Below are 26,989 nucleotides of genomic sequence, written 5' to 3'. Positions count from 1 at the left end.
ATACTGCAGCCCGTAGGCTGATCATATGCCAAGGTCCAGGGGAAGGAGGGAGGGATGGTCGAAGACAAATGAAGTACAACCACTCAGGTGGAACATTATGGTGAGTACCTAACTTCTTTATCTGAAGTAGTTTACTTCATTTGGTCTTCAACCTGTGGGGCAGAGTCCCTAGCTACTAAAAACTCCTGGGAGGCCCTCAAGGAAGGATATTCTGGGGCACTGTGGAACCAAAGGATGCTCTCCTTCTGGAAGTCAAATCCAATTTGTAATGAGAAATACATGTATGAGATGAGGACCAAGTAGCTGCAGAACAAATATCATCCAAAGACACTCTAGACCAAAAGGCGGCAGACATAGCCATAGACCTAGTGGAATGAGCTTTCACCTAACCTGGAGGAGACATGCCCCTGTCCTTATAGACTTGCAGGATGCATGAAGAAATCCATCTGGCTATAGTGACCTTGTAGATAGATTTCTCCAAAAAGGGTTTATAGAATGATACAAACAATTGATCAGATTTAGGGAAATTTTTTGTCCTGTGTAAATAGAATTGTAACTATCTATGAACATCCAGCATGTGGAGTTTGTATTCCATCCTGTAAGTAAAATTAGGAAAAAACACAGGAAAATTGATGGTCTGATTGATATTGACTGGTGATGCTACCTTAGGAGGACATGATGGAGTGGTTCGAAGGGAAACCCTATCTTTGTGAAAAATCATGTAAGGAAATTTGATGGACAAGGCCTGTAATTCTGAAACACTTTTTGCAGAGGTAATAGCCACCAGAAAAGTTGTTTTCCAAGATAATAATTTCAGATCTGCAGTTGCGGTAGGCTCAAAAGGTGGAGCGACCAAAGCTTGAAGAACCATAGTAAGGTTGCATGGGGGAACAGGATCTTTGACTGGGGGGCGTAACAAAAAGATGCATTAGATAAAAGCTTTACATAGTCTGGAAGAGTCTAAAGAGGCAGAATTCTCACCCACATGAAAATGAGAGATGGCAGCCAACTGAACTTTGACAGTAGAAGAACTAGCTCCGTTTTGAAAAATATCAGCTAGAAAATCAAGAATGGTGGAAATAGGAGCCATGATAGGGTTAAAACTCCTTTGAGAGGCCCAAAATCAAAAACGTTTCCACTTGCTGCGATAAACCTTCCTGGCTGAAGACTTATGAGCAGCCACCAAAGTAGACTTAACTGAGGAGGATAGTCCAGGAGTCCTAGCAATCACGGGAACTAGAGCAGCCAAGCTATAAGCTTCAGGCCGTCCAGATTCAGATGAGGCACCCCCGAAGGATGTGAAATTAAATCCTGAATGGGATCTATGATCCAAGGTGGAGCCAGAAGGTGAGACCAAAGGAAGGGAAACCATACCTGGCGAGGCCAGAATGGGGCAATGAGGATCAGTTTGCTCCCCGGTCTACAAGCTTTTTGTAGAAACCTCAGAATGGAGGTACTGGCGGGTAAGCATATAGAAGACCGGGATGCCAAGCATGAACTAGAGCATCTCTAGGGGACTCCCCCGGCAGGGGGTTCTGAGCAAAAAACTTTCTGCACTTCGTGTTGGAAGGAGATGCAAAGAGATCGCAGCAAGGTTGACCCCACTCGCTGAACATCTGTTCTGCTACTGACAGACTCAGAGACCACTTGTAAGGCATCAGAATGGTCCGACTTAGCCTGTCCTTTAGGATATTGGACCATCCCAGAATGTACATTGCAATGAGAAAACGACCGGTGGAGATTGCTCATTCCCACACTCTCATGGCCTCTCGACAAAGGGGATAAGATCTGGTCCCTCCCTGTTTGTTGATATATCACACTACTGACATGTTGTCTGACTGAATAACAATTGTCTCCAGAGCAAGAAAGGCATGAAGGGCCTGCAACACTAGAAGGACTGCCCTCATCTCTAGGATATTTATATGCAAGCTGGTCTCTATTGGGGACCACAGGCCTTGGACTGTCGTGCCTGAACAATGCCCCCCACCCAAGTTGGGAGGCATCCATGGTCACTGTGGTTTGGGCCAGGCCTGGAACAAAGGGTAGTCCATCCAAAATATCTGGAGAGCTCATCCACCGTATGAGGGACAACCGACAGATTTGACTAAGTTGCATTAGACATGTCAATGGCAGTTCCAACAGAGAACATTGTACAGCTAGAATCTGCTATAGAATTCTTATGTGTAACTGAGCACACGGATGAAGAGTTATGGTGACCACCATCAAGCCTAGGGCCCTCAATACCTGTTCTGCCATTGGAGGATGAGAACAGTAGATCAGGGAGACATGCATCCTCAGGTTTTGAACTCTCTCCAAGGTCAGGAGTATTTTGCACTGAAGAGTATCTATCCTGGCACCAATGTAGTCTATCACCTGTACAGGATCTAGAAGAGATTTGGATGTGTTGATTGTGATCCCCAAACACAGGGCAAGAGTCAGGAAATAATCCCTGGTTTGGAAAGTAGATGCCTGGTGGAAGCAGTGAGGAGTCAATCGCCCAGGTACAGATAGACCTGAATCCCCTGCTATCACCGCCATCACATTGGTAAACACCCTGGGGGCTGTGGTGAGACCAAAGGGTAGGGCTTAAAATTGGTAATGATTGACTCCTAGCTGGAAGTGGAGGAACCTCCTGGAGCTTCTTTGCATTTTTATGTGATAGTAAGCATTTTGGAGGTCTAACAAGCACATCCAGTTGCTCTCTTGCATGTATGGCATGATGGACTGTAATGTAATCATCAGGAACTTCTCTTTGGCAACTGACAGGTTCAAGGTAGAGAGGTCCAGAATGGGCCTTAAGTCCCCCGTTTTTTTTGGCACCAAAAACAACCTGGAGTAGAAGCCCGATCTGGACTGCTCTGGGGGGACGTTTTTCTAGCAGCTTGGCAATTTCCTGCGCTGCTGCCTCCCTTTGCATGGATGATACATTTGGGAGGTGTCTGGGAGATTTTGGGGAACCCATGAAGGGGATAGAGTATTCTCTGGATATGATTTGAAGCACCCAGTGGTCCATTGTTATGGACTCTTATGCCGCTGGGTGCAAGGACAATCGTCTCCCAACTGCCTCCAGAGTAGATCAGTCAGACAACCCCTCAGGGTTGCTGCCCAGGTCTGTCCAAGAAAGGTTCTCAAGACCCAAAGTTCCATGGACCCCTTCTACCTCTGGGCCAGCATCCATTTTGTCCCCCTCTGCCTCTGGGGGAAGAAGAGCCCTGAGTGTCCCGGGAATATTGTGACTTCAAGAACCACATCTTCTTTTGCCCTCTCTGGTTCCAGGAAAAGGACCTTTGAGGGTTAGAGAAGCAGATCCTGATGGCAGACAGTGTCTTCCCATCCCTCTCACTCTGGACTAATGTCTCCTTGATGGTCTTACCAAAGAGTGTAGAGCCGTAATAAGGGGCATTGGTAAAAGACACCTTGAAGAGTTCGGAAAATTGACATAACATGAGCCAGGTGTTACACCCCATAGACACAGCAGACCCAGCGGCCCTAGCCACTCCTTCCATAGCATAGGAGAGGAGTCACATGGATGTGTTAGATACTGCTTTTAAAGTGGCCATCCTCATGGAGAACGAAGCCTTGTCCTCCTGTGACATGGACTTGGGGGGGACTCCTCCAGCTCCTTTACGAGGTCGTGTTGGAGTCTGGTGACATGGGCCAAGTAGTTCAGCTCCCTAATCGAAAAGGTAGCTGAAGCATACACCCGCTTCCCTAAGCGGTCCATCATCCATGACTCTGGGTCAGGAGGGTGGACCGAGGAACTCTCCTAAGCAAGTTCCTTCTTAGTGGTTGCTGCTGCCACCATGGCATCTATGGGGGAAGCCCTTATTCCAAGCTGGCCTATTTATGGGGGGGACTTAGGATCTTATCAGGCCTTTTTGGGATAGGTTCCATGGTGTCTGGTTCCTTGGTCGGAAAAGCGAGGTCCGGAAGACCTCTTTCTATTTTCCATCATCTTCGACTCTCTCTCTCCCACTCTCTACCTCTTTTCTGCTCTGCTACCACAGCCTTTGGTACAGGAGGTTCAGTCCCAGCCTGGGAGGGAGGAGAAGCCAGAGGAAGAGAGGAAGGAGAGGTGGCCACAGCAGTCGCTGTGACTGAAACCGGAGATGATGAAACAGAGTCTGAAGGAGGAAGAAGGTCTTTGAGGGCCAATTTGGCCTTCCTATCCTTAATGGCATGGGGATTGAAGGCCGCAAAAATGCTACAGTCCACACTAAGGTGGGCCACACCCAAGCACAAAACACACAGAGTGCGGCCATCCGCTGGAGATAATTTATGGCCAAACTCTGTGCAGCACTTGAAAACAAGCTTTTCAACCATACTATTTTTTTAGAAAGCTAACCTTAATAAAAAAACAGGCAGGTTCTTTCTAAATAACACACACACCCACTCACCACACTCGTATATGGAAGAAACACTGAGGAGCGGGGAGCTACTACCAACACCACAGTACAAACGAACTAACCTAAAAACATTAACACTCAACGCACCAAGCGAGGGGAGGAGAAAGGGAACCTATAGTAACACTAACTCACAAAAGGTTTTTAACCCATTGACTAGTTGGAGCTCAGAAGACACAATGCTGAAGCAATTCATGACAAACGAGATCTGGGGATGGAAGGCAGTGGAGGTGTATTATGGGTAAGGGGAGTAGTTTGGAGCTCGAAGCTGATGCTAGTAAAAGTTGCCAGCTTGGATCCATTACGGATCCGTAACCCACAGGTTGAAGACCAAATGAAGTAAACTACTTCAGATCAAAGTCTACCTGTGTGAGCATTCACCGTTATTCACAGCCTGAAGAAATGTTCTGTCATATAAGTGCTCACTGTTTCAGACTGTAACCAGACATAGATATCATATATATATATATATATATATATATATATATAAAGAGAGAGAGAGAGAGACAAAGCTATCTCTCTCTCTCTCTCTCTATATATATATATATATATATATATATATATATATAATGTGTGTATGTATAGTATATGCACAAATAAATATATGCACACATATTCTGCACAAGTCATATTAAGATTATACAGAGAGATTAGTTTTGTATACACTTGAATCAAACTGCTTAAAAAGGAAGTTACTTTGGAGTCAAACTATATAAATTGCCATCCTCAAATCTACATTTGCTGAATACAGTACATTATTATTGTTTAACTAGGTTTGTATTATCTATACATAAATGATACATACCTGTATAATTTTGATGTTCCTTTAAAAAATGACCACAAAAGCATTTGGATTCATCACCAACTCTAAAGCAATCCCAGTTGTTTTCTGGGCATCTCCAACCAATATATATTCCTAGAAAAGTACAGTTAATTACCAAAGATTATTATTTATTTTAAATAATGTATCCTGATAGAATTCTAAGTAAAGTTGTATAAGGTGAACTTACCATAACAGTAGATGTTCAAATGATCAGTATTGCATTAATGGGTAGTAGTCTGCTAAGGATATAATGGCTGGCCAGCTTCCAAAGATTCAGGGCACCTTCCATGCACCCAAAATATCAAGCAGCCTGAGCTGAGCTGAAAAGAAATGAGAATCTGGGCACAAAACCTTTCAAAGATTTCATGCCAATAGAGAGAGGGAGGCTGAGCCCTGAAAGGACAATGCTAGGTAAATAAATAAATAAATAAATAAATGTCTACACCCTGGCATAAAAACACACCAAAAGCAATGGGATGTAGGGAGTGGCTACTGCATCAGAGATCATTCAAACTTCTACTGTTATGGTAAGTTCAACTTATGCAACTGTACTGTGTTCTTCATAATGATCACTGCTGCAGTAGCTTTAGCTGTATGGGTAGATTACCATAGCTAGCTATATCTGGGAGATAGAAGGAGAAGGGTCCAGGAGCAAAGCTTGTTCTAGACCTACAGTAGGAATCAATCTTATAGTGCTTTGTAAAAGTATATATAGAGGACCAAGTATTAGCTTCTAGAATACTAGAATCCAACCTTTTCCAGAAACAAAAAGACAAATCCAAGGCCCTGGAAGGGTGGGCCTTGACTCAGCCTGGAATAGATTTGCTATGGTGAGTATAACACAAGGTAATAACCTTACACAACTATTTGTTAATGGTCTGTTTTAATACAGGTTGTCCCTTCCTCTTACCTTCACAATAAATTAACAATTGATCCAAACATCTGAAAAATTTAGTTCTGTCAATATAGTAATGGAGTTGTCTGTGAACATCCAAGGTATGGAATATCTTTTCTCCCTCATTTTTAAGTTCATAAAAGAAAATAAGGAGATGGATAGTTTGGCTTAAAGTAAACGCAGATACCACTTTAGGCATAAGATAAGGATTAGTTCTCAAAGACACCCTGTTCGTGTGGAAAATGAGATAGAGGTGACTGACAAAAAGCACTTGCAACTTAAAAGATACACTTCTTGCAGAGGTCAGAGCAATCAATGAAACTGTTTTCCATGTTATAAACCTTAAGTCACCTAAATTATCTGGTTCAAATGGAGCAAGTGTTAGCTTCTATAACACAAAATTTAGATCCCAAGGATGGGGCACCAGTTTTCTAGGAGACCTCTTGTAAAAAAAACCTTTCAGGAACATTTTATCATTAGACTGCATTGAAAGAGGAGGATCCATGGGCAGACATGCTGAAATGGCTGATAAATGAACACTGACAGAGGAATAAAAAAGGCCATAGGATAGTAACACACACAAATATTGTAAAACTAGAGAACAACTATCCCTGAACAAGTCTGGTTATGCTCTTGGTACCAACAAAAAAGCCTTTTTCATTTGCTAATATATTTTTTCGAGTAGCAGGCTTTATTGCTTTCAAATCACTTTGGTCCCAGCATCAACACTCTTGATCTTTTCAGATTCCAGTACTGGGAATTGTCAGAAGAGAAATAAGACAAAGAAAACAGGTACCTAAAAGGAATTAAAACCCTATCATCCAGGTAGTTAATTGAAGATGATTGATGTTTGGATGTCTTGTGTGAGTAAATCTAGTCTGTGAGGAAATTTGTGATAATTGTCTCTGGTCATTTCTAAAGGAAGGGAGAATGACTTTGACTGGGCCAGAATGGAGTTACCACAATGACTTATGGAGACTCCTTCTGAATCTACAGAAATACCTTGGATGTTAGCAGAAAGGGTGGAAAGGCATACAGGAATGTTCCTTTCCAAAGAAAAGAATACACTTTTGTCTTCTAGGGATTCTTGCATGGAGTTCTGGAACAGAATTGTGTCAGTTGACTGCTCAGAAAGAAAGCAGGATGTCTACTGAGGAATTTTCCACAGATGGATCAAATCTTGGAATACCCCCTGATCAAGTTTCCAATCATGAGAGTCTTGCCTGGTCCTGTTCAGCTTGTCTGCAACACAAGTTTGCTCTGACAGAATGTAGGATTCTTGTACAGTGAGATTGTGCTGTAAAGCTATATGCCAGGCTAACATGCCTGGACTGCAAAGGGGGTATGACCTGATTCCCCCTTGCTTGCTGATGTACCAAATGACTATGGTATTGTCTGTTAACACTTAAACATGTCCCAGGGACCAAAAATATCAGAGCTAGCATCTCTTTGATATATATATATATATATATATATATATATATATATATATATATATATATATCTATATATATATATCTATAGGTTCACTACTAAATATCGAAACACCACAATCCAGACACTCTGAATACAGACACCCAGACTCTCGAGATTGCTGAATCTCAAAGTAAAAGAAAAAAAAAAACTAAAACACAAAACGATCACTGATAACATTTTTGGATGGGGGCTTCCCCCCTGCACTCCCCACACCCCCTGCAACTTAAACATACCAACTCTGAGATTGCACTACAGTGGAGAGAATGACAAAGTTCCGGTTCTGCACTGAACGACAATCTCCATTCGCAGTTTTTAAGATTCCGCAATCACGAGAGTCTGGGTGTCGGTATTCAGAGTCTCGGGATTGTGGTATTTCGATATTTACTAGTGAACACACACACATATATATATATATATATATATATATATATATATATATATATATATATATATATATAGATATACTTGTGTTTGTTCTTGGTGTCCCATACCCCATGCACTTTTATCCCTCCCGAATTGCTCCCCAGGCTAAGTCTGAAGTGTCTGTGGTGACTGACTGCTTTGGAGTGGGGGGTACGGGTGGGGGTCCTGTAATTAAGAATATCTTTTGTCTTCACCAAAAGATTTCTCTTCTGACAATCCCCAATACTGGGATCTGAAAAGATCAAGAGTGTTGTTGCTGGGACCAGAGCAATTTCAGATACCAAACAACCAAGTAAAAAATCAAGTAAAAAATGAATAACCAATAAAATTTCAGATACCACTTTATCTTTCTCATCTGAAGTCTTGTCAGGGGTATCATAAGAATCATAGATGCAATAAGACCCAAAATCCTGAGGTGTTCCCTTGCAGTGACCCACGTCTGGGTGGAAAACCTTAGAAACAGATCTAGATAAAAATCTATTTTTCCTGTGAAAGAAAAGCTCTAACTGAGATGTCCAGTTAACATCCCAGAAACACAATCCTGTGTTAGGGAGTCAAGAAAGACTTTTGAATGTTTGCATGGAATCCCGTTTCACGCAAGAGATCTCTCACCCAACAGAGATATCCTAGACACCTTCAAAAAAACTCTGCAAAGATTAGTAAGTTGTCTAATTATGGAAAGATGTGGATACCCTGTAGCATGCAATGAGCTATTATTGGAGCTAGACAATTTGTGAACATTCTTGATGCAGTGGATAGTCCAAAGGGCAAGGCAGAGAACTAATAATGTGATCCAGATACACAAAACCTTACAAAACGTCTGAAGTCTGGATGCATAGGGATACGATAAGTCTAGTATAAACAAAGAAACTTGAAAGAGGAAGAAGAGGTAACAGGTTTGTAAAGGGACATTTTGAATTTGGGAAATCACAAACAGGTTTAGAAAAGAAAGAGCCAGAACTGGTCTAAAAGCATTTTCTTTCTTTGGTACAAGGGACATCCTTGAATAAAACCCCTTCCCCACCTGGGATGTAGGATCTGATTCTATCTCTCCTTGGGACAGCAGTTGATGACCAGAGGAGGAATTAAAGAGTCTGGTCTGCAGGATGAGGAATGATCCCCCTACCCGGGAAAGGAGGAATTCCCTCCCACTGCCATCTGTAACCTTGTTGAATGGTTGTCAAAGATTACAAACAAAGATTCAGGCTTTCTGGAAGAGAGAAGGGACCAAGATGAAGGGTCATAAGGTCTCTTGACTAGTCATTCAGACTTCTTGGACTGCCCTTAGTTTTGGGAAGTTTGCCATTTCTTTTTAAATGTCTGTTACCTAAATTCTCTTGTGGCTGTTTGTTCTGTTTATTTATTTATTTTTGCTAAAATCGGATGAGGAAGAAGAAAATCCCTTGGACAATTTGGAAAACGAGAGCTGAAAAATTTTAGAAATTCCCTGGATCAGCTCGCTCCTTTCATCACACTTTTTGATCTCCTCTGCAGCAAATGGGCCAAATACTAAATCTCTATCTAGGGGAGAATTTAAAATCTCATTTTTTAACATTATTTGGGAGTGTCTGAGAATGCAGCTAAGCAAACCTCCTTAAAACATTACCAGTGGTCATAGCACTTGAAGAAGTATCAACAGAGTCATACACAAACCCCAAACAAGGAGTAGTGACTGTGCAATAGAAGTAACTAAGTTATTTAAAGCAGATTTTTCTTTATAAGAAGAAACTGCAGATAAAACATTTCTTGTACTTTCAGAATTTGTCAGAACAAACTTCAACATATGAGGCTGACAATTCAAAATTCTGAAAACCAAAGCTGCAAAAGATTACAGTTTTTCACATACCTAACAATATATTAGAAAGAGCAGGATTACAATTAACTAAGAAATAAGCAGCAGTTGAATCAACTAAGGCTACAGCTGTTGGGTCAGGTTTGGGAATAGTATATAAAAATTTAAAAGACTGAGGAACTTTATACATCCTGTTAAGAAAATGTATAACTGGAATGTGCAAGCTTAGATGCATTTAGGGTTAAAAAGAAATTAATACATTTATTCTGCTTGTTCTGTGTGAAATATGTGCAGCTGCAGGAAACCTTGATAAGAGAACAATTGACGCTTGAAAGTCTACCATAGTCATCAGAAAGTGTATTCAGGCCAGGCTAGGGTTGTATCTTTACCCTAGGCAAATGTATCATATCAAGAACTGAACAGCTGAAGAAGTGTGAGAAACAAAGGAGGGCTGAAATAGCCCAAGGCCAGGTTGTTTTTCTCAAAGATGTTTTTGCAAGACAGCAATTTTCTGACTATGTCAGCAGTAAATCTAACAATGTCTTCTTTTCTGATCATGTCAGCAGTTAAACTAACAATATTTTCTTGTGTACATGCAGAGAACTGTATAAGAATAGCATGATGAACCATGGAAAATCAGACAAACCTTGTACCTACATGCTTTGTCTCCTTGCTGCAAGTAATAAAGGGTGCCTTACTTGAACCTTACGTGCATTGATCTTTGTGTTTTCCTTTACGGATTGGTCCCTCGAGCCGGAATCCCTCACTTCACCTCGGATCAGATGCCCAGGTGGCTGAAACCATACGGGGAAGTAACCAAATCGGTTCTTCTTATGTGAAAAGTCCTCCGACTGAATTGTCATCAAAAGAGGCCAGCCACTTTCTGATCTGCGACTGAAGGACGGGTTTTCCACGAATCAGTGATCAATCATGTGGGCTCAGGTAAGGTGAATCTACTTTTTCTGTTTCAGGATCAGGGACTGGATATGTATTGCTTCTGTCAGATTGTGTTTTCTTACAGTCAGGGATAGAAAAGGTACAAACTAGTGTTGGAAAACAATTTTTTATACTTTAATGGTAGTTATTTCAGACAAAAAAATGGTGTAGCTATGGGGGCAAGATGTGCCCCCATTTATGCCAACTTAGTTCTAGCCTCTTGGGAGTCAGAATATGTTTTTACTAGTAACTATTGGAATAAGGTTTTATTATACCTACGTTATTTGGACAATATTTTAATTTTTTGGAGAGGTACTGAAGCCGAGTTTAAGGATTTTATTACTTACATTGGACAAACAACAGGTTTTCTAAAATTTACAAGTCACATTTCAAACAACATGATTGAATTTTTAGACATTACAATATCTATACAAGACAATAAATTTGAATCTAACATTTATAGGAAGAAGACTTACTCCAATTCATTTTTACATTTTGACAGTTGCCATCCTGTCCATCAGAAGAGAAACTTAATCAAAGGACAGTTGGTGAGGCTGTCTAGAATTGTGAGTAATGATGAAGTCTTTAAACAGGAGCTTGTTAAATTACAAAACATGTTTTTAGCTAGAGCTTACCCTGCAGAGTTTGTTTTTGATATTAGCCAAGGCATTACAAGGAACAGAATGACATTGTACAAACCTATAATACGCCATGGACTAACACCAAAAGATTTATCAAATTCTAAGGTTGTTGGACATGACACTTTTGTTATTCCTTTTAATGAAAAATCTCAACAAATTGTTAAAGTGTTATACGATTCGTGGAGTATTATCACAGAATCTAACACAGAATTTGTGAACATTTTAGGAAACAAACCCAAGGTTACTTTCAGTAGGGGTAGAAATTTAAAAAGCATGTTTGAAAAATGTGTAAATAATGACATATTTAGGAAATCTAAGATGAATAAATGTGGTGCTTGTCACATATGTAGATTCATTAACAATGGACCATACCTTTTAATTTCTAACTATGAGAAGACTATTAGATGCCCTGGAGTTTGTGATTGTAACTCGGTTATGGTAGTATATGCAGCTTCCTGTACAGGATGTCAAGCATATTACATAGGAAAAACGAACAGGAAATTAAAAACAAGAATTATTGAGCATTTGAGTGACATTAGGAATCAAAGACAGACTAGTGCTTTATATAATCATAGTATTAGTTGTGTTAATTTAAAAAAATATATATTTTTTGTGATTGATAGAATATCTCATAACAACACACATAAAAGTGGTGACATTAAAACTTGATTAGAAGCAAAAGAATGTCTTTGGCAACTTAGATTAAACGCCAGTAAGTGGCCTGGCATCAATGATCAAATATCTATTGCCAGTATACTCAAGCTGAAATCACAATTTATTTAGTAGTTAGGGTGTAGAACAAATTGTTTAATAACATACAATACTTATACAAGTTCAGTTTTTGCTTAAACAGTTGTTACGTTTTATTCACATTCAGTAAGCATAGCTATACTAGTTTACATTTTTTATATTTGTACAATCCACATTATTAATATTTTTACATAACTATAACATATTTTATTGTATTTTGCATTAATATTTAATATGTTTATACATTAATATTTATAATTATTTATTAAAATTAATACATTTTTAACAATTCTATGAATATTCATATTTAAATATTTAAACATTATTTTTTAGGTATTTATTGCAACAAGGTCATACAATTTTATAGTTTTGTAACATGTAGTTGTATTTATTTATAAGGTTGAGATACACACAATTACTTTTATGGAATAGTAGGGTTAAAACAGTTATGATTAATTTAACTGCCACTCTAACCTTTATTTCTTATTCTTTATTCTTTATTCTCTATTTTTTTACTGTATTTTGTACTTTGTATTTTTAACATTTTCATTACTCGTGTTATTATTATTATTCATATTCATTCATATGTATGATTAACTGATTTTATGTCAACTGTTGTACTGCCTTAAGTTTAGGCTAGGTTTCTACTGCCTTAACTTCCTTCTCTGATTAATTAATTAAGGAGATAAATGTTTTTATTAGAAAAATGTATAATTAAATAATTAAGAGTTCAGTATTTAAGGGATGATGATCAGCCTATTTTTGTACTCTGATGATGCCCTAGAACGAAAGGGTGAAAGCGCTTAGTGCCTGTGTCAAGGATTATTTTATTCTTGTTTTGGTCCAGTCTTTGAATAAAGTACGTTTTATTGTGGATTCCAGGATTCAAGGTTTGCTGATTTTTTTGGCTAAAGGTACAATCTTGTCATAGATCAAGTGAAACAGATCAGTAGGCTTTAAACAGTCATTCTGAAGAAACTTTAACAAAATCTGTGGTACCACATAAAAAGACTGAAGGCATCAGGTAATATTTTTCTGAACAGACTACATAGCAAACAAAATAGGGAAAAATGGGTAATAATTGTACAAAGACACCCGGAAATCCACCGTTAACAGAAGATGCAAAATATATGCAGTCACAGTGCGCAGACAATATTAAATACTTTTCAAAATGGGTTATTAAGTATGAATTTGACGGAAAATTAGAAAAATCCTCACTTATCAAACTTATCAAACAACTCAAAACTGATTCTAAGGGTCAAGTTAAAAAACAATGACAGTTAGGAATTCCCCAGACACACGTGGCTGGAGGAAGCAAACCGCAGAGACCAAAAAAAACAAAAACTCAAAAACAATGTTTTTAGATAAAGAAGACAATAACTCGGTAGTGGCATCGGCACCTCTGCCTCCCCTTTCTCTGCCAGAGTATGGAGCAAGCGGACAGACTGACCCACCCCGTTATATCCTACGCTCACTAGAGAAAGAGACTTTATAAAATTTAAACTAGCTAAAGTTAGAGATCCCATTGAAACTAGGTCCCGAACGAAAGGAAATAATCAAGAAGAAGGCTCCGAATTATGGCAGGTAGTTAAGGATACACAACCTGTAGAAGAAGAAATATGCCCACTTATAGAAGTGCCGAACCCTCAGGCAGGACAGGAAGATCAGACTCCAACTATCTTAGTGTATCGACCCTGGACTCTGGAAGATATCCGGAAAGCTACAGAAGGGATTCCCCATCCGAAACTTAATTTCAGAAAATTTTCTGAAGATTTACAAGGAATGAGGCTAAGTTATAACTTAAATGGGGAAGAGATAGAAAAAGTAGTTTGACAGATTGTAGGACCAGATTGGTACTTGATTTGTGGCAACTGGAATCCTCGTGACGCTGCACAAAAACCTCTTCCGCATAGCAGCGCAGAATTAGACACTAGAGTGAAGGGACTTACAGACTGCATCTCTGAGAAATGGAAACCTAGGGCAGACTGGACTTGCATTAATCAATGTGTCCAGCAGGAGGGTGAATCAGTTGACCAATATTTTGCTAGACTGTTAGAATGTTTTAACAACCACTGTGGAATGCAGGTTCCTGAAGATCAAAAACAAGATTCCCCATATGAACAGCAGCTGAAAAATGCATTTCTAAAAGGTAGTAGTACACCTATAAGCAGTTTCATTACAAAACAAATGGTCGACCATCAAATGAGCATATTACACTCACTACTTGAATATGCTAGACATGCTGAAAGGCATTTTAATAGCAAAAAGAAGAAGAAGGCTCAGGTATTCTCCATAGAAGATGGAGCAGAAGTTTATGTAGTGCACCCCGGAAAAAAAGAGCAGGAAAAATACACAGGGAGGTAAGCAGTCTGATCAGCGATCCGAAGACTTTGATGGATGCAAGAAAAAGGGAGAATGTTTTAAATGTGGTAAAAAGGGACATTTGGCAAGGGATTGCAAGAAAAATAAGAAAGCAACAACGGAAGATAAAGAAGGTGAGGACTGACTATATGATAGTCAGGAATCACAAGAAGAGACCAATAGAGAAAGGACAAACAAGGATGTGAAAAGGGTAATAGAGGAAGTACAGGAAATCGATGACGGTGCGGAAGAAGATGAAGTACTAGATTTAGCTTTATTGAGCCTGGAGCTCTATTTAGCAGATACAAAATCGGAAGTTACACTTTTAGTGGAAAGCAGTAAAGTTAAATTTTTGTGTGATTCAGGGGCATCACAGACCCTGATACACCCCTCCAAATTACCAGACAATTCAGAGTCATCTGATTACATATTGGTTAAAGTAGTGAATGGGCAGCTATACCGGGAGCCCCTCTCCCGCAATATCACCATAACAGATCCTGTTTCAGGATTAACACAAATAAGTAAGATTGTAGTTTCTGCAAAATGCCCAGTAAATCTTTTGGGCAGGGATCTTATTCAGTTGTTTGGCATAGCGGTGGTTCCAACTATGCAGGGCATGGAAGTGCAGCGATGAACTAACACCTTTATGGTTCAATCGGAGAGTGAAACGTTTTATTGGTACAGTCAGGACCTGGTTATGACTGGTCCAGGGACTGTGACCAAAGAACTGATGAACGTAGCCGTCAGTAAGTTTTCCTCCCAGGACATTGGTAAACAACACCTGCTACATTGCACTCTGTATTTTTGTAACACACCAGGGCCTGATAAATGAGTGTGAAAAAGAATTATTTAAGCATCGTACAAACAGATTGGTACTAAGAAACTTATACTGGGATGCAGAAGGGAATAGTGTAGCCAGCTGTTCACTGCCCCAGGAGTTTTTGACACTTTATAAATCCAATCGACTACCACATGTAAGCTTAACCAAGAATAAAAACATACAGTGGGCAGACCTAGGGGAGAGAGTTACAAGATGGGAAAAAACAAACAGAGCTAGAGTTGTCAGGACAGGGAATACAAGTGCCGAAATTGAACTGGGTGACTCAAGTTAACCCAGCTGTACATCTACAGTCTCGCGGAGACAGCTGATGGATACTCCTAACGGAAGAAGAAAATACCTTACGAGATATACCAGAGACCCTCTGGTCAGCAGGAAAATCAGATGTAGGACTTATCCGTACTGCAGGTCCAGTTAGTATTACACCAAAATCAGCATTTAGACCACAAAAAAGACAGTATCCCTTAAGAAAGGATGCAGAGGCAGGAATAAAACCTATTATAGCAGCATTACTTAAGGGAGGAGTGCTAGTAGAATCCCTTGATTCTCCATGTAATACACCTTTATTTCCAGTCAAAAAAGCCAATGGAGAATGGCTTATGGTTCAGGATTTGCAAGCTGTAAATGACGCAGTAATACCAAGGGCACATATGGTGCCGGATCCACACACCTTGTTGAACGACTTGAAACTTCAACAAGAATATTTCTCTGTGGTAGACATTAGTAATGCATTCTTTTCAGTACTAATACATCCAGACAGCCAGTATTGGTTTGCATTCATGTTTCAGGGAAAAAGATACACATATACCCAATTACCACAGGGATATTGTGAGAGCCCTACTATATTTTCACAAGAAATGTCAAGTAACCTGGCAGGATTTAACCCACCAAGGGGTAGTCAGGTATTACTTTATGTTGATGACATTCTATTAGCATCCCCCACCCTGCAGGATTGCAGGGAAGACACGGTAGCACTTTTACGATTTCTAGCTGCTGAAGGACACAAAGTGAATAAGAACAAACTGCAACTTTGGAAAAAATAGGTAAAGTACTTGGGATATGTAATATCCAAGGGAGGTAGAACTTTAGATGAGGACAGGAAGGTGGCAATTTTGCAGGCACCAAAGCCCACCACCAAGAAGGAAATGATGTCCTTCTTGGGAACGACTAATTTTTGTCGAAGCTGGATTCCAAACTATGCTTTGGAATCTGCACCTTTAACTGACCTTATTTACAAGACACCTATGGCAGTGCAGGACTTGTTACAGTGGACAACGGAGGCAGAATCTGCTTTCTGTAAGCTGAAATAGGTAATAGCGTCCTCTCTAGTTCTGGGTTTGCCTAATTATCATAAGCATTTTTTCCAGACTGTAGATTGCAAGCCGGGTTATATGACATCAGTACTAACACAACAACATGGGGATAAGCAACGTCCCATAGCTTACTATTCATCACAATTAGACCCAGTGGCACGATCTTTGCCACACTGTGTACAGGCAGTAGACGCGGCAGCAATGGCAGTGCAGGCTTTGGCTTCAGTAGTCTTGTTTCACCCACTCACTCTAAGGGTACCTCATGCAGTCTCGATTATTTTATTACAAGAAAAAGTAGCATATCTCTCTCCTGCATGACCATATTGTTGAGCCAACCTCATATGACAATTGAATGATGTATGACCTTAAACCCTTCTACCCTGCTCCCAACTCCTGCAAATGGCACACCACATCGCTGCCTACAAATAATCGAGCAGAAGACATTGCCTAGGAAAGACCTCATGGATGTCCCCTTGGATAATGCCGAGGTGACATACTACGTGGATGGCTTGTGCAAAAGGGGCCCTGTAGGACAGAACCTAGTAGGATATGCAGTAGTCTCTGATACTGAAGTTATAGAAGCAAAATCTTTACCGCATCATTTATCTGCACAGGCAGCAGAATTGATTGCTCTGACACAAGCATGTACCTTAGCAAAGGATAAGTATGTAAACATCTTCACTGATAGCCAATACACTTTTTCCACTCTACATGTGTTTGCACAACAGTGGAAAAACCGAGGAATGATAACATCTAATGGCAAACCTATAAATCATGCGCAGCTTATTTTAGATCTCTTAGAATCCATTCAATTGCCTCGAAGGGTAGCTATTTGCAAATGTACAGCTCATACTAAACAACAGGTCAAAATTTCAAAAGGGAATGCGAGAGATGATGCAGCTGCAAAACAGGCAGCTACAAAGATATTCCTTCTAGATAAGGAATTACAACCCTCTGAAACCTTGAATTTAGATGTGTTAAAAACAATGCAGACACTCACTATGCAGGCATGCGGCATTGTTGAGACATGGGCAGTGCCATGTCTCAACAGGGAGGATGGTACAGCTGGTGAACCAGGTGTTCACAACGTACCGATTTACAAACTATTCTAAAAAATTGTGTTTAATGTGTCAAATCTGTAACAAACATCATGCACAGGGGACGATAAAGCCTAAGCAAGGGAGTTTTCCCACACTACCATATCCGTTTCACACTATCTGTATGGATTTCATAGAACTAAACAAATGTGAAAACAAGAAGTACTGCCTTGTCATTATAGATATGTTCTCCAGGTGGGTGGAAGCTTTTCCAACTAAAAATCCGGATGCAGCTACAGTAGCAAAGGTACTTGTTAAGGACATTATTCCTAGGTTCGGTATTCCGGAAAGAATTTATAGTGACAACGGCACGCACTTTGTGAATCAAACCATACAGCAGCTGAGTAAGTTTTTTGGTATTTCTTTTAAAAATCATTGTGCATATCATCCGCAGTCTGCAGGGCTGGTTGAAAGGCATAATGGCATACTGAAAAGCAAACTGAGGAAATTGATAGCTGAAACAGGAAAAACCTGGCTGTACTGTTTACCTTTGGCATTGTTGAGCATGAGAACTGTCCCTACAGCAAAAGGACTGACTCCTTTTGAAAAGCTGTATGGAAGGGCTTATTACACATCCCAGTGGAAACCTCTCATGTCATCAGACCAGGAAGCTGATTTTACACTAGCTGAATATATGAAAAAGTTGTTGAGTTCTAAACATCTGTTGCAGTTTAATTCTGTTTCAGGTCAGAAGTAAGCCGAAACATCGGAAGTGACAGTGACGCCAGGAGATTGGGTGTGGATTAAAATCATGAAGCGAAAGAAGTGGGCATCGCCAAAGTGGGAAGGTCCCTACCAGGTGCTTCTTTCAACACCTACTGCAGTCAAGATAGCAGAACGGGCTTCGTGGATGCACCTGACGCACTGCAAGTTGATGAGAAACTTCGAATTGGACAAAGACCTTACCTCTCCATCGGGACCCTAAGCACAAAAGTCTGGCTACAAAGGGGGATCAGATCAATAGGAACTGATCCGTCTCAAACCCAGTGAAGCAAACATCGGTGCTAAGGTCCTGTAGGGCAGAGAGTAAGATCACGTGTCCTAAACAAAAATGACTGAGTCAAGAGAGATTGAAATACATCCTTTTGAAAGAACTAGAGAAAACAGGAATGCAGAACAACCGTTTCCACAGAATTATTACATGACCATCCTGTTGACTGTACTGGTAACAATAATCTTTTTATTGTGGCCATTTCTTTTCTCAGCCATGCAAGTAGAATTAAATAAGCATGCAGAGTGGCACCCGAATTTCAATACCTACCAGGCAATCAAATACGTGTATGCTGAAACCTTTAATGTTTCAAATTGCTGGGTCTGCACAGCTCTACCAACAGCATATGGGGGGTTACTGCTAACTTCAGTTCCCCTAGGGGCTAATAAAAACTGGGAAAACCTAATTCAATGACACATCGAATGTCACAACAAAAGATAAAGTAGCATTGCACTTACTATTCGTCAAAAGGGAACTGTATGTTTCTATAAGACTGATACAGTCAAGGTAGGATGGAGCCATTGCAATGCAACATTTCCCTATAGATGCTACACTAAACCTAATAGCACCGGATCCTATTGCAACACGAACTATGATTCATTTGTTGAACTGATGCATAAGACAATCGAAGAAGTAAAACATGATACTGTTCTCTATAAACAACTGTCCATAATTGACAGAAAAATGTTTCAAGCAGGACAAGGGTATGTTTATAGTAAAGTTACTACTAAAGTGGAAGATTGTTACTTTTTATGAGAAAGAAAAGCATATAAATGGCTGTTTTTTGGGGAATCTGGTTCCAGCCATACGACACACGGCAGTTTTACCTCAAGGGAAAATTCTGAATGTCCGAGAAATCAAGAGACCTGCTAATCTCGTGGGACAAATTAATACACCCTGCAAATACCACCTTGACTTAGACCCTGGGAATAACAAAAGACTATCGCACATGGATCTGGGTGATGACGTCATATCATGGGCAGGCATACTACCAGCATATGAAGCAACAAAATCGATCTGGGAGCTGAGAAAATTATCTAAACTTCTCAAAATAATGAGTAATGCAACCTTTTCTGCTCCAGAATTGGTAATTGATGAACTGACTGCCATGAGAACAGTGGTACTTCAAAATCACATGGCTCTTGACTTCACCCTAGCGGTGAAAGGAGGTACATGCACTTTAATCCTGGAGGAGTGCTGTTCATGCATTCCTGACTACAAACATGAGATAGACAACCATCTTGAAGTAATTCAGCAGGTGTCGGCCATGACCAAACCAGGGCCAAATCCATTGACGGACTTTTTTCAGAGAAGGTTTGGGGGTTGGGGCAGCATCCTGATGAACATTCTGATTGCCATCTGCGTAGGGATAGCCTTACTGATGGTGTGTGGATGCTGCTGCATCCCCTGTATGAAAGGACTAGTTAAGAATATCGTAGACGCTTCAGTTTCAGAAACTTTATACCAGGATGCTAAACTCGAAGAATTACTCAAAAACTGAAAAAATGCTCTCACAGGCTTAAACTGAATGTCTCTCTAACTGCAAATCCTAAGTAGGAAATGGTTATGAGAAGAAAAACTGTTTATGCTTGGTTGGAAGGTAGAATAAAGTATTAAAAGGGGGGAAATGTTAAGAAATTGTATAACTGCAATGTGCAAGCTTAGATGCATTTAGGGTTAAAAAGAAATTAATACGTTTATTCTGCTTGTTTTGTGTGAAATATGTGCAGCTGCAGGAAACCTCGATAAGAGAACAATTGACGTTTGAAAGTCTACCATAGTCATCAGAAAGTGTATTCAGGCCAGGCTAGGGTTGTATCTTTACCCTAGTTAAATGTATCATATCAAGAACTGAACAGCTGAAGAAGTGTGAGAAACAAAGGAGGGCTGAAATAGCCCAAGGCCAGGTTGTTTTTCTCAAAGATGTTTTTGCAAGACAGCAATTTTCTGACTATGTCAGCAGTAAATCGAAAAATGTCTTCTTTTCTGATCATGTCAGCAGTTAAACTAACAATATTTTCTTGTGTACATGCAGAGAACTGTATAAGAATAGCATGCTGAACCATGGAAAATCAGACAAACCTTGTACCTACATGCTTTGTCTCCTTGCTGCAAGTAATAAAGGGTGCCTTACTTGAACCTTACGTGCATTGATCTTTGTGTTTTCCTTTACAATCCACTCTGCCTTTCAGAGACATCTGGCTGACGGTCAGGAAAATTGCAGGCATGAAGACACATATTTTATAAAGCAGACAGGACAGGTGAATGGGTGAAGGCAGATGTGTAACTGGCTCAACCAGTGCACAGTGTTGATAACATGAATGAGCTCCCCAATCCCTCAGATCTTCAAGGGGAACCCACTCCGCATCACCTCACTTCTTCAAATGATGAGAAAAAAAAGTACTTTACTGTATTATGCTAGTCGCTAGATCACTACATTAATGACAACTCCACACACCCCTTCCTCAGCTCTGCCACTGAAGAATTAAAAAAAGAATGGATGTTTCTTCTACTGACACACTCATCAGGTGGCCAGAGAAGGCCATTCAGGTCCCTTTTCTATGCACTGGCCCTCTTCCATTTTATTAAAAAAAAATATATATATATATATATATATATATATATATATATATATATATATATATATATATATATATATATATATATAAATGCATGTGTGTGTGTGTGTGTGTGTGTGTGTGTGTGTATATAAACATATATATATATATATATTTTTTTTTGTTTTTTTCTGGTTATAAACTGTAGCAAATAGTTGCTGCAGTGTATACCCTGCCTGCAGAGAGTGCTACTGAGCCCAGGTTTTAGTTTTTTTTTTACTTTACAGTTTACACAATATATGGAGTGCTACAGCCAGAACTGCATTAGAGATTAGGATCAGCTGATCATGTCACCCCAACACTTTGCACCTGGGCAGTTGCCCCGTCACATTACCCTAGCAATGGGTGTAGGTTCTGAAAAATCCTTCTATAACAACTCATAGTATTTTTGAGGGACTGATTGCCACTGAAAACACTGAGACATTCTAGCAATAGTCTCAAAGAAAGACAAACCTCCATAGTGAGAATTAGAAACAGAGCTCTCTTCTGAGTCTGAATCAGAAATTTGAGGGCAAAACCCTCAATCCATCAGTGAATCTTCCTTTTCAGATTCAAAATCTTGAATCTCTTCAGGAAAAAAAGGAATTCCTCTTTCTTTTATCAGAAACTACTTTACAAGAAGTATCAAAAAACCTGAATTAAACCCTAAGGTAGTCCCAGTAAACTACTCCTATCCAAAGGAATTTGAAGTAGGGAAGATACATGCTTGCTTTGGGGCTAACTGTGATACTAATGGCAGCAGCTGCCTCTCTAGGGATCAGTGCAGCATTCTGAAACAACAGGGAATTTTCCCTGTTCCCTCTCTCAGGACGAACAAGAGTGGCTCTCCCTTGCCCACTGATGGACTGCAGCAGTCACAGAGGATGTTACTAGCCCTTGTCCATATTGCTTATAGGTGCTACTCCAGAGGGATCTGGAGTAAAAGATGAATGGACCAAGGTTCAACAAATGGCCTCAGCAGAGTGACGCACCTGTAGCTGAAGCAAATTCCTAGCCTGCCATGGTGGCAAATGCTGTTTGCTTAACTCTTTCTTTTTGTGGCTGGAAAAAGGATCAAATGTGTGACTGACTATCTATTCCACGGTCAAGCTGAAAAAAGTGCCTCTTTCTGAGGGAAGACAAGCAGAAAATGCTGGTAAAAGCACTTCTCCAAAAAAATTACTTTTTGACAAAAATACAGTAAAAGGCACTTTAAAACACTATAGCACCCCACAATGGAAAAATAAACACAATATTTCCACAGAAATGTTGCTTTCATTTAGTTTGCACGACTTTTAAATCGACAGAAAGAAACTAGTGCTCCATTTAACTTATTCACTCTAATGGAGCTCAGGAAGTTTGCACTGTAACTTCCAATGGGTGGATCCTAAGCCTTTTGACAGAATCAAATTATGTCCTCACATTTCAAACAAATGTTCATATTTCTGGAACCATAGGGGTATGAAAGAAGTATTAATGGCAAACTCTTCAGCACAAACTATTTTTATAGCGGCAATATTCTTTAGGTTCTAGGTCTTAAACCATATTTTATAAGTCACAGTAAACACAGCATTTGTAATATTTTGTAAACAACTTACAATATCTCAGCAACCACTCATGTTACACACATACTGTCAGCAGCATTTTATTCATCTAACTGAGAGCCTTCACATGAGCCTAAGGAGTTCTGTTTGTGTTACTTGGTTGTTGAGGTATTTAAAAAAATGTGAAAATTATATCTATATAAATTAATATAAAAACGTGTCTATATTAGATGAATGAAAGTTCATTTTAGCGAACGCTCACATGATACTCAAAACTGCAATTGTGGGGGGGGGTGCGTCCCGCACACTCCCCTCAAATATATATTCCAACTCTGAGATCGCACTACAGTGAGGAAAGGGCAAATATTCCCATCCTCACCATACTGCAATCTCACAATTGCGGTTTTGAGTTCCGCAATATTCGCTCATATGAGCGTTCGCTAAGATGAACTTTCGTTCATCTAATGTAGACCCTAAAAAACAACAGTTAATATCTCTTTACCTGCACTAGACAGAGGTCAAATATTAATGCAGTTGAGTTTGCTATCATGTAAGCTTTAAGATGAAATATTTTAAAACCTTGTACTTAGCATGGTTTTGGAATTATTGAGGGAAACATGAACATGCAAAATTTGACTCATAGAGCCATCCATAGGCATTAACTGTAGATGCCCCTGGAGGCGTCACTCAGATGTAATAAGTTAAAAAAACATTACACTCTCAAGACAGTCTGTTAAATAACAACAGTCCTAGCTTTAAAATAAATTTTCTGAAGAGGAAAGTAATAAAACATTAACAAATTTTAAGACAATAGAAGTTTATTTTCCAAAAGGGAACTTATCTGTCCAGCAAAGAAACTCATAAGCCAACAGTCGATTCTCAAAAGCCTGAGAGGAATGTACTCTGTGGCAGGAGTAGAGCTCTGAAGCCCAAACTTGACTTCACAGTTTAGGAGTATGGAAGGTGCCCTAAAGCCTTGAAATCTGGCTGGCAGTTATATCCTTGGTAGGACATAACCCATTTAACTAAGGTTACTTCTTCTTCTTTCGGCTTTTCCCGGTTAGGGGTTTGCCACAGAGGATCATCTGTCCGCTCATGATTGGCAGTGGAGTTTTTTACGGTGTCAAGTTGCCAGCCTGGTGCCCAACCTTCCACAGAAGGCACACACACACACACACACACACACACACACACACACACACACACACACACACACACACACACACACACACACACACACAGGCCTAGGGCCAATTTAGAGTGTCCAATCCACCTACAGCATGTCTTTGGGATGTGGGAGGAAACCGGAGCACCCACAGCAGTGATTAATATGAAGAGCAGGTGCAGTTACAGCTTTCAGTTTCTTTCTTCGTTAGGACATGGGATTATGTTATTGTTATTCCCTGTGAGCTATAACTAGAAACTCTCACCACTTTCCTTAAACCTAGACAGATATTAACTGTTTGTTTCAAGTCTTGTCTTGCTATAGTACCTTGCACAACTCACACAGTATTCATGATACTTCAATAATGTCTACACTAAGTGTACACTGTTTTGAGTGAACAGGCAACAGTGACATAACTTACACCTTCTTCCTCCTAATTTTAGTTTTCCCACTAATATTCTTGCAGCTTTAAATACTAACAGGGATTCATAGAGGCTACCACAAAGTGTAGATCACATGTACACTTAGTGTAATCTTTCTTTTTTTTTTCAAAACAGGTTTATTGTTTTAACATATAAGAGAAATATCATAACAATTTTATACAAGTAATTAAAAATAGGTATTATTATAATATTCAACAAAACAACTAAAGTATTTACAAAGACATCCACTACAATCAGATCAATTAATTAAACTAAAATACCATGCTATTGAAATTAATTTTTTTTAACAAATTTTGTAAATTATCCCATACAATAAAATAAGATGTTTTCTATTTGTTCTAGTCCTAATTGTGTTTATTTCCATATGGCACACTATATTCATAACATTTTTAAATTCATTGAACGAAGGAGGTGTATCTGAAATCCAATTTCTAGTTATTATTTTCCTAGCCACTGCTAGAATAGACCATAACAAGGGAAGCTTAACCTTTTAACACTTTGAGGTACAGGTGTGTTGAATAATATAAGAGATTTAGAAATAATGAAATTATCTGTAAAAGAGCCTGCAAAAATTCATTAATTGACTTCCAGTATTCTTTCAATTTTATACAGTCATAAAACATATGAGCCCAGTCAGCATTAATTTCTACATTACATCTCTTACATAGATTACCTTTATTATTTATTTTATTCATCATCAAAGGTGTATAAAAAGATCTATGTAAAAATTTCCATGTATAAAGTCTCCAGACAATGGAAGACGTAGTTCTATAAGCAGATTCCAATATATATTGTTTATCTTGTTGATTTGGTGGGTCCCCATTAATAGAAGTGAAATAATTCCAGTATGAATCAACATTGTAAAAAGTTTCTTGTCTGATAACTTTATGTATGTATGAAAATTTACCTTTATCAGAAACTTTATGTTGTAAATTTAATATCAAGTAATCAATCAGTGTTGGAATAGATTCTTTAACAGTTATAGACATTAAATCTATTTTATTAATGAGATGTTGTCTAAAGGTCTGAACCTCTAACCAGCAAGTTTCTCTTAGATCAAATTCTTGTTTTAAGAAATCTAGATTTTTAACTTTATTATCAGATATCAACTGATACCAGTACTTTAGATCATTATCTATAGCTAAATGAGTTCCTTCAGAAGTAGATGACAAAAGCATACCCTGAGTATACATTATAGGAAATGCAATAAAATTCCATTCCCTATACTTAGGGTGCATGAATATAAAGTTACGATAACTAATAATAATATTTAATGGGTAACAAATCATATGTTTAGGTGTAATAGGTGAAGTACAAAATTCCTTTAGTAACCATAACATGGGGTTATTTACAATCATATTTTTATGTGTTAAGGAGATTTTCATGAAGTGTACACTAATTAGCTCCCAATAATCTTTCCATTTTGTGACGTATGACTGATCTATTAATAAAGTAATAACTTTTACAATAGAAGAGATAGTATATAAATTAAAGTCTGGAAAAGAAATACCCCCTTGAGACCAGCTATTAGTATGTTTCTTTAATGCAATCCTAGGTCTATTAGGTGCCCATAAGAAATTTAACATTCGTGTGTTCAGTTTCTTGATAATTATTTTTGTAGGTGGAAGTATTATTGATTGTATTAAGTATAAAATCTTGGGGAATATTATCATTTTAATAATTGTAAGTCTCTCCTCCATAGTAAAAAACATATTATTCCAGGTATTAAAAAGATTTTGTATATTAAGAAAACAGGTATTATAATTATTATATATAATAGATTTAATATCTTTAGATAGTATTATACCTAAATAAGTTATCTGACCTGAATTGGGTACATATTTAGTAAAATCACTAATGAGAATATTTTTTCGTGTATATATAGGTAGTATTTTAGTTTTTTCTTCATTGAATATTAAACCAGAAATGCTTTTAAAATTCATCATGTTATCAAATATAGACTGTATAGAAGAATTAGATCCTGCTGATGTAATTAGAACATCATCTGCAAAAAGATGAATTTTGGATGTTGTATTTTCATCTATTTCAAAATCCTCTATGTCAGTACTGTTTCTGATCAAATTAGCCCAAGGCTCCATTACTAAAGTGAATAATAGTGGAGAAAGTGGACATCCTTGTTTTGTACCTTTAAGAATGGGTATTTTTTGTGAAACATATGTTCCTACCTTAATATAAGCCAACGTTCCTTTGTATAAATGTTCAATTAGATTTACAAATGCATCCGAGAAGTTTGTGCACTTCATTAAGGTAAACAGATAGTCCCAACTTACTGAATCAAATGCTGAACTTATATCAAGACTAATAAGTGTTAAATCTTTCTTTTCCTATTTGCAAAATCTATTAATGTTAAAGTTCTTCTTATATTATCAAAAGTATTTCTATTTACAATGAAGCCTGTCTGATCTATATCTATAATGCTGGGAATGATTGTCTTCAATCTATCAGCAAAGATATTCATAAACATTTTATAATCAACATTA

General features: G+C 38.7%; 1 protein-coding gene across 2 annotated transcripts in view; it reads right to left on the bottom strand.

Moving 5' to 3' along the window:
• Nucleotides 1–26,989, bottom strand: part of FAM221B (family with sequence similarity 221 member B) — a 417,801-nt gene that overhangs the window by 230,159 nt on the left and 160,653 nt on the right. For both annotated transcript variants that reach the window (XM_044079050.1, XM_044079057.1), the window contains exon 3: nucleotides 5,209–5,319. In XM_044079050.1, coding sequence (XP_043934985.1) covers nucleotides 5,209–5,319 — 111 coding nt within the window. The remainder of the gene's footprint in view (nucleotides 1–5,208; nucleotides 5,320–26,989) is intronic.

Source organism: Protopterus annectens, chromosome 1.part1 (genome assembly GCF_019279795.1).
Source record: "Protopterus annectens isolate FY-2018-M chromosome 1.part1, PAN1.0, whole genome shotgun sequence".
In the NCBI taxonomy this organism is placed as follows: domain Eukaryota; kingdom Metazoa; phylum Chordata; order Ceratodontiformes; family Protopteridae; genus Protopterus; species Protopterus annectens.
The sequence above is the reverse complement of the archived record's forward strand: the minus strand, read 5'-3'. Positions and strand labels throughout refer to the sequence as shown.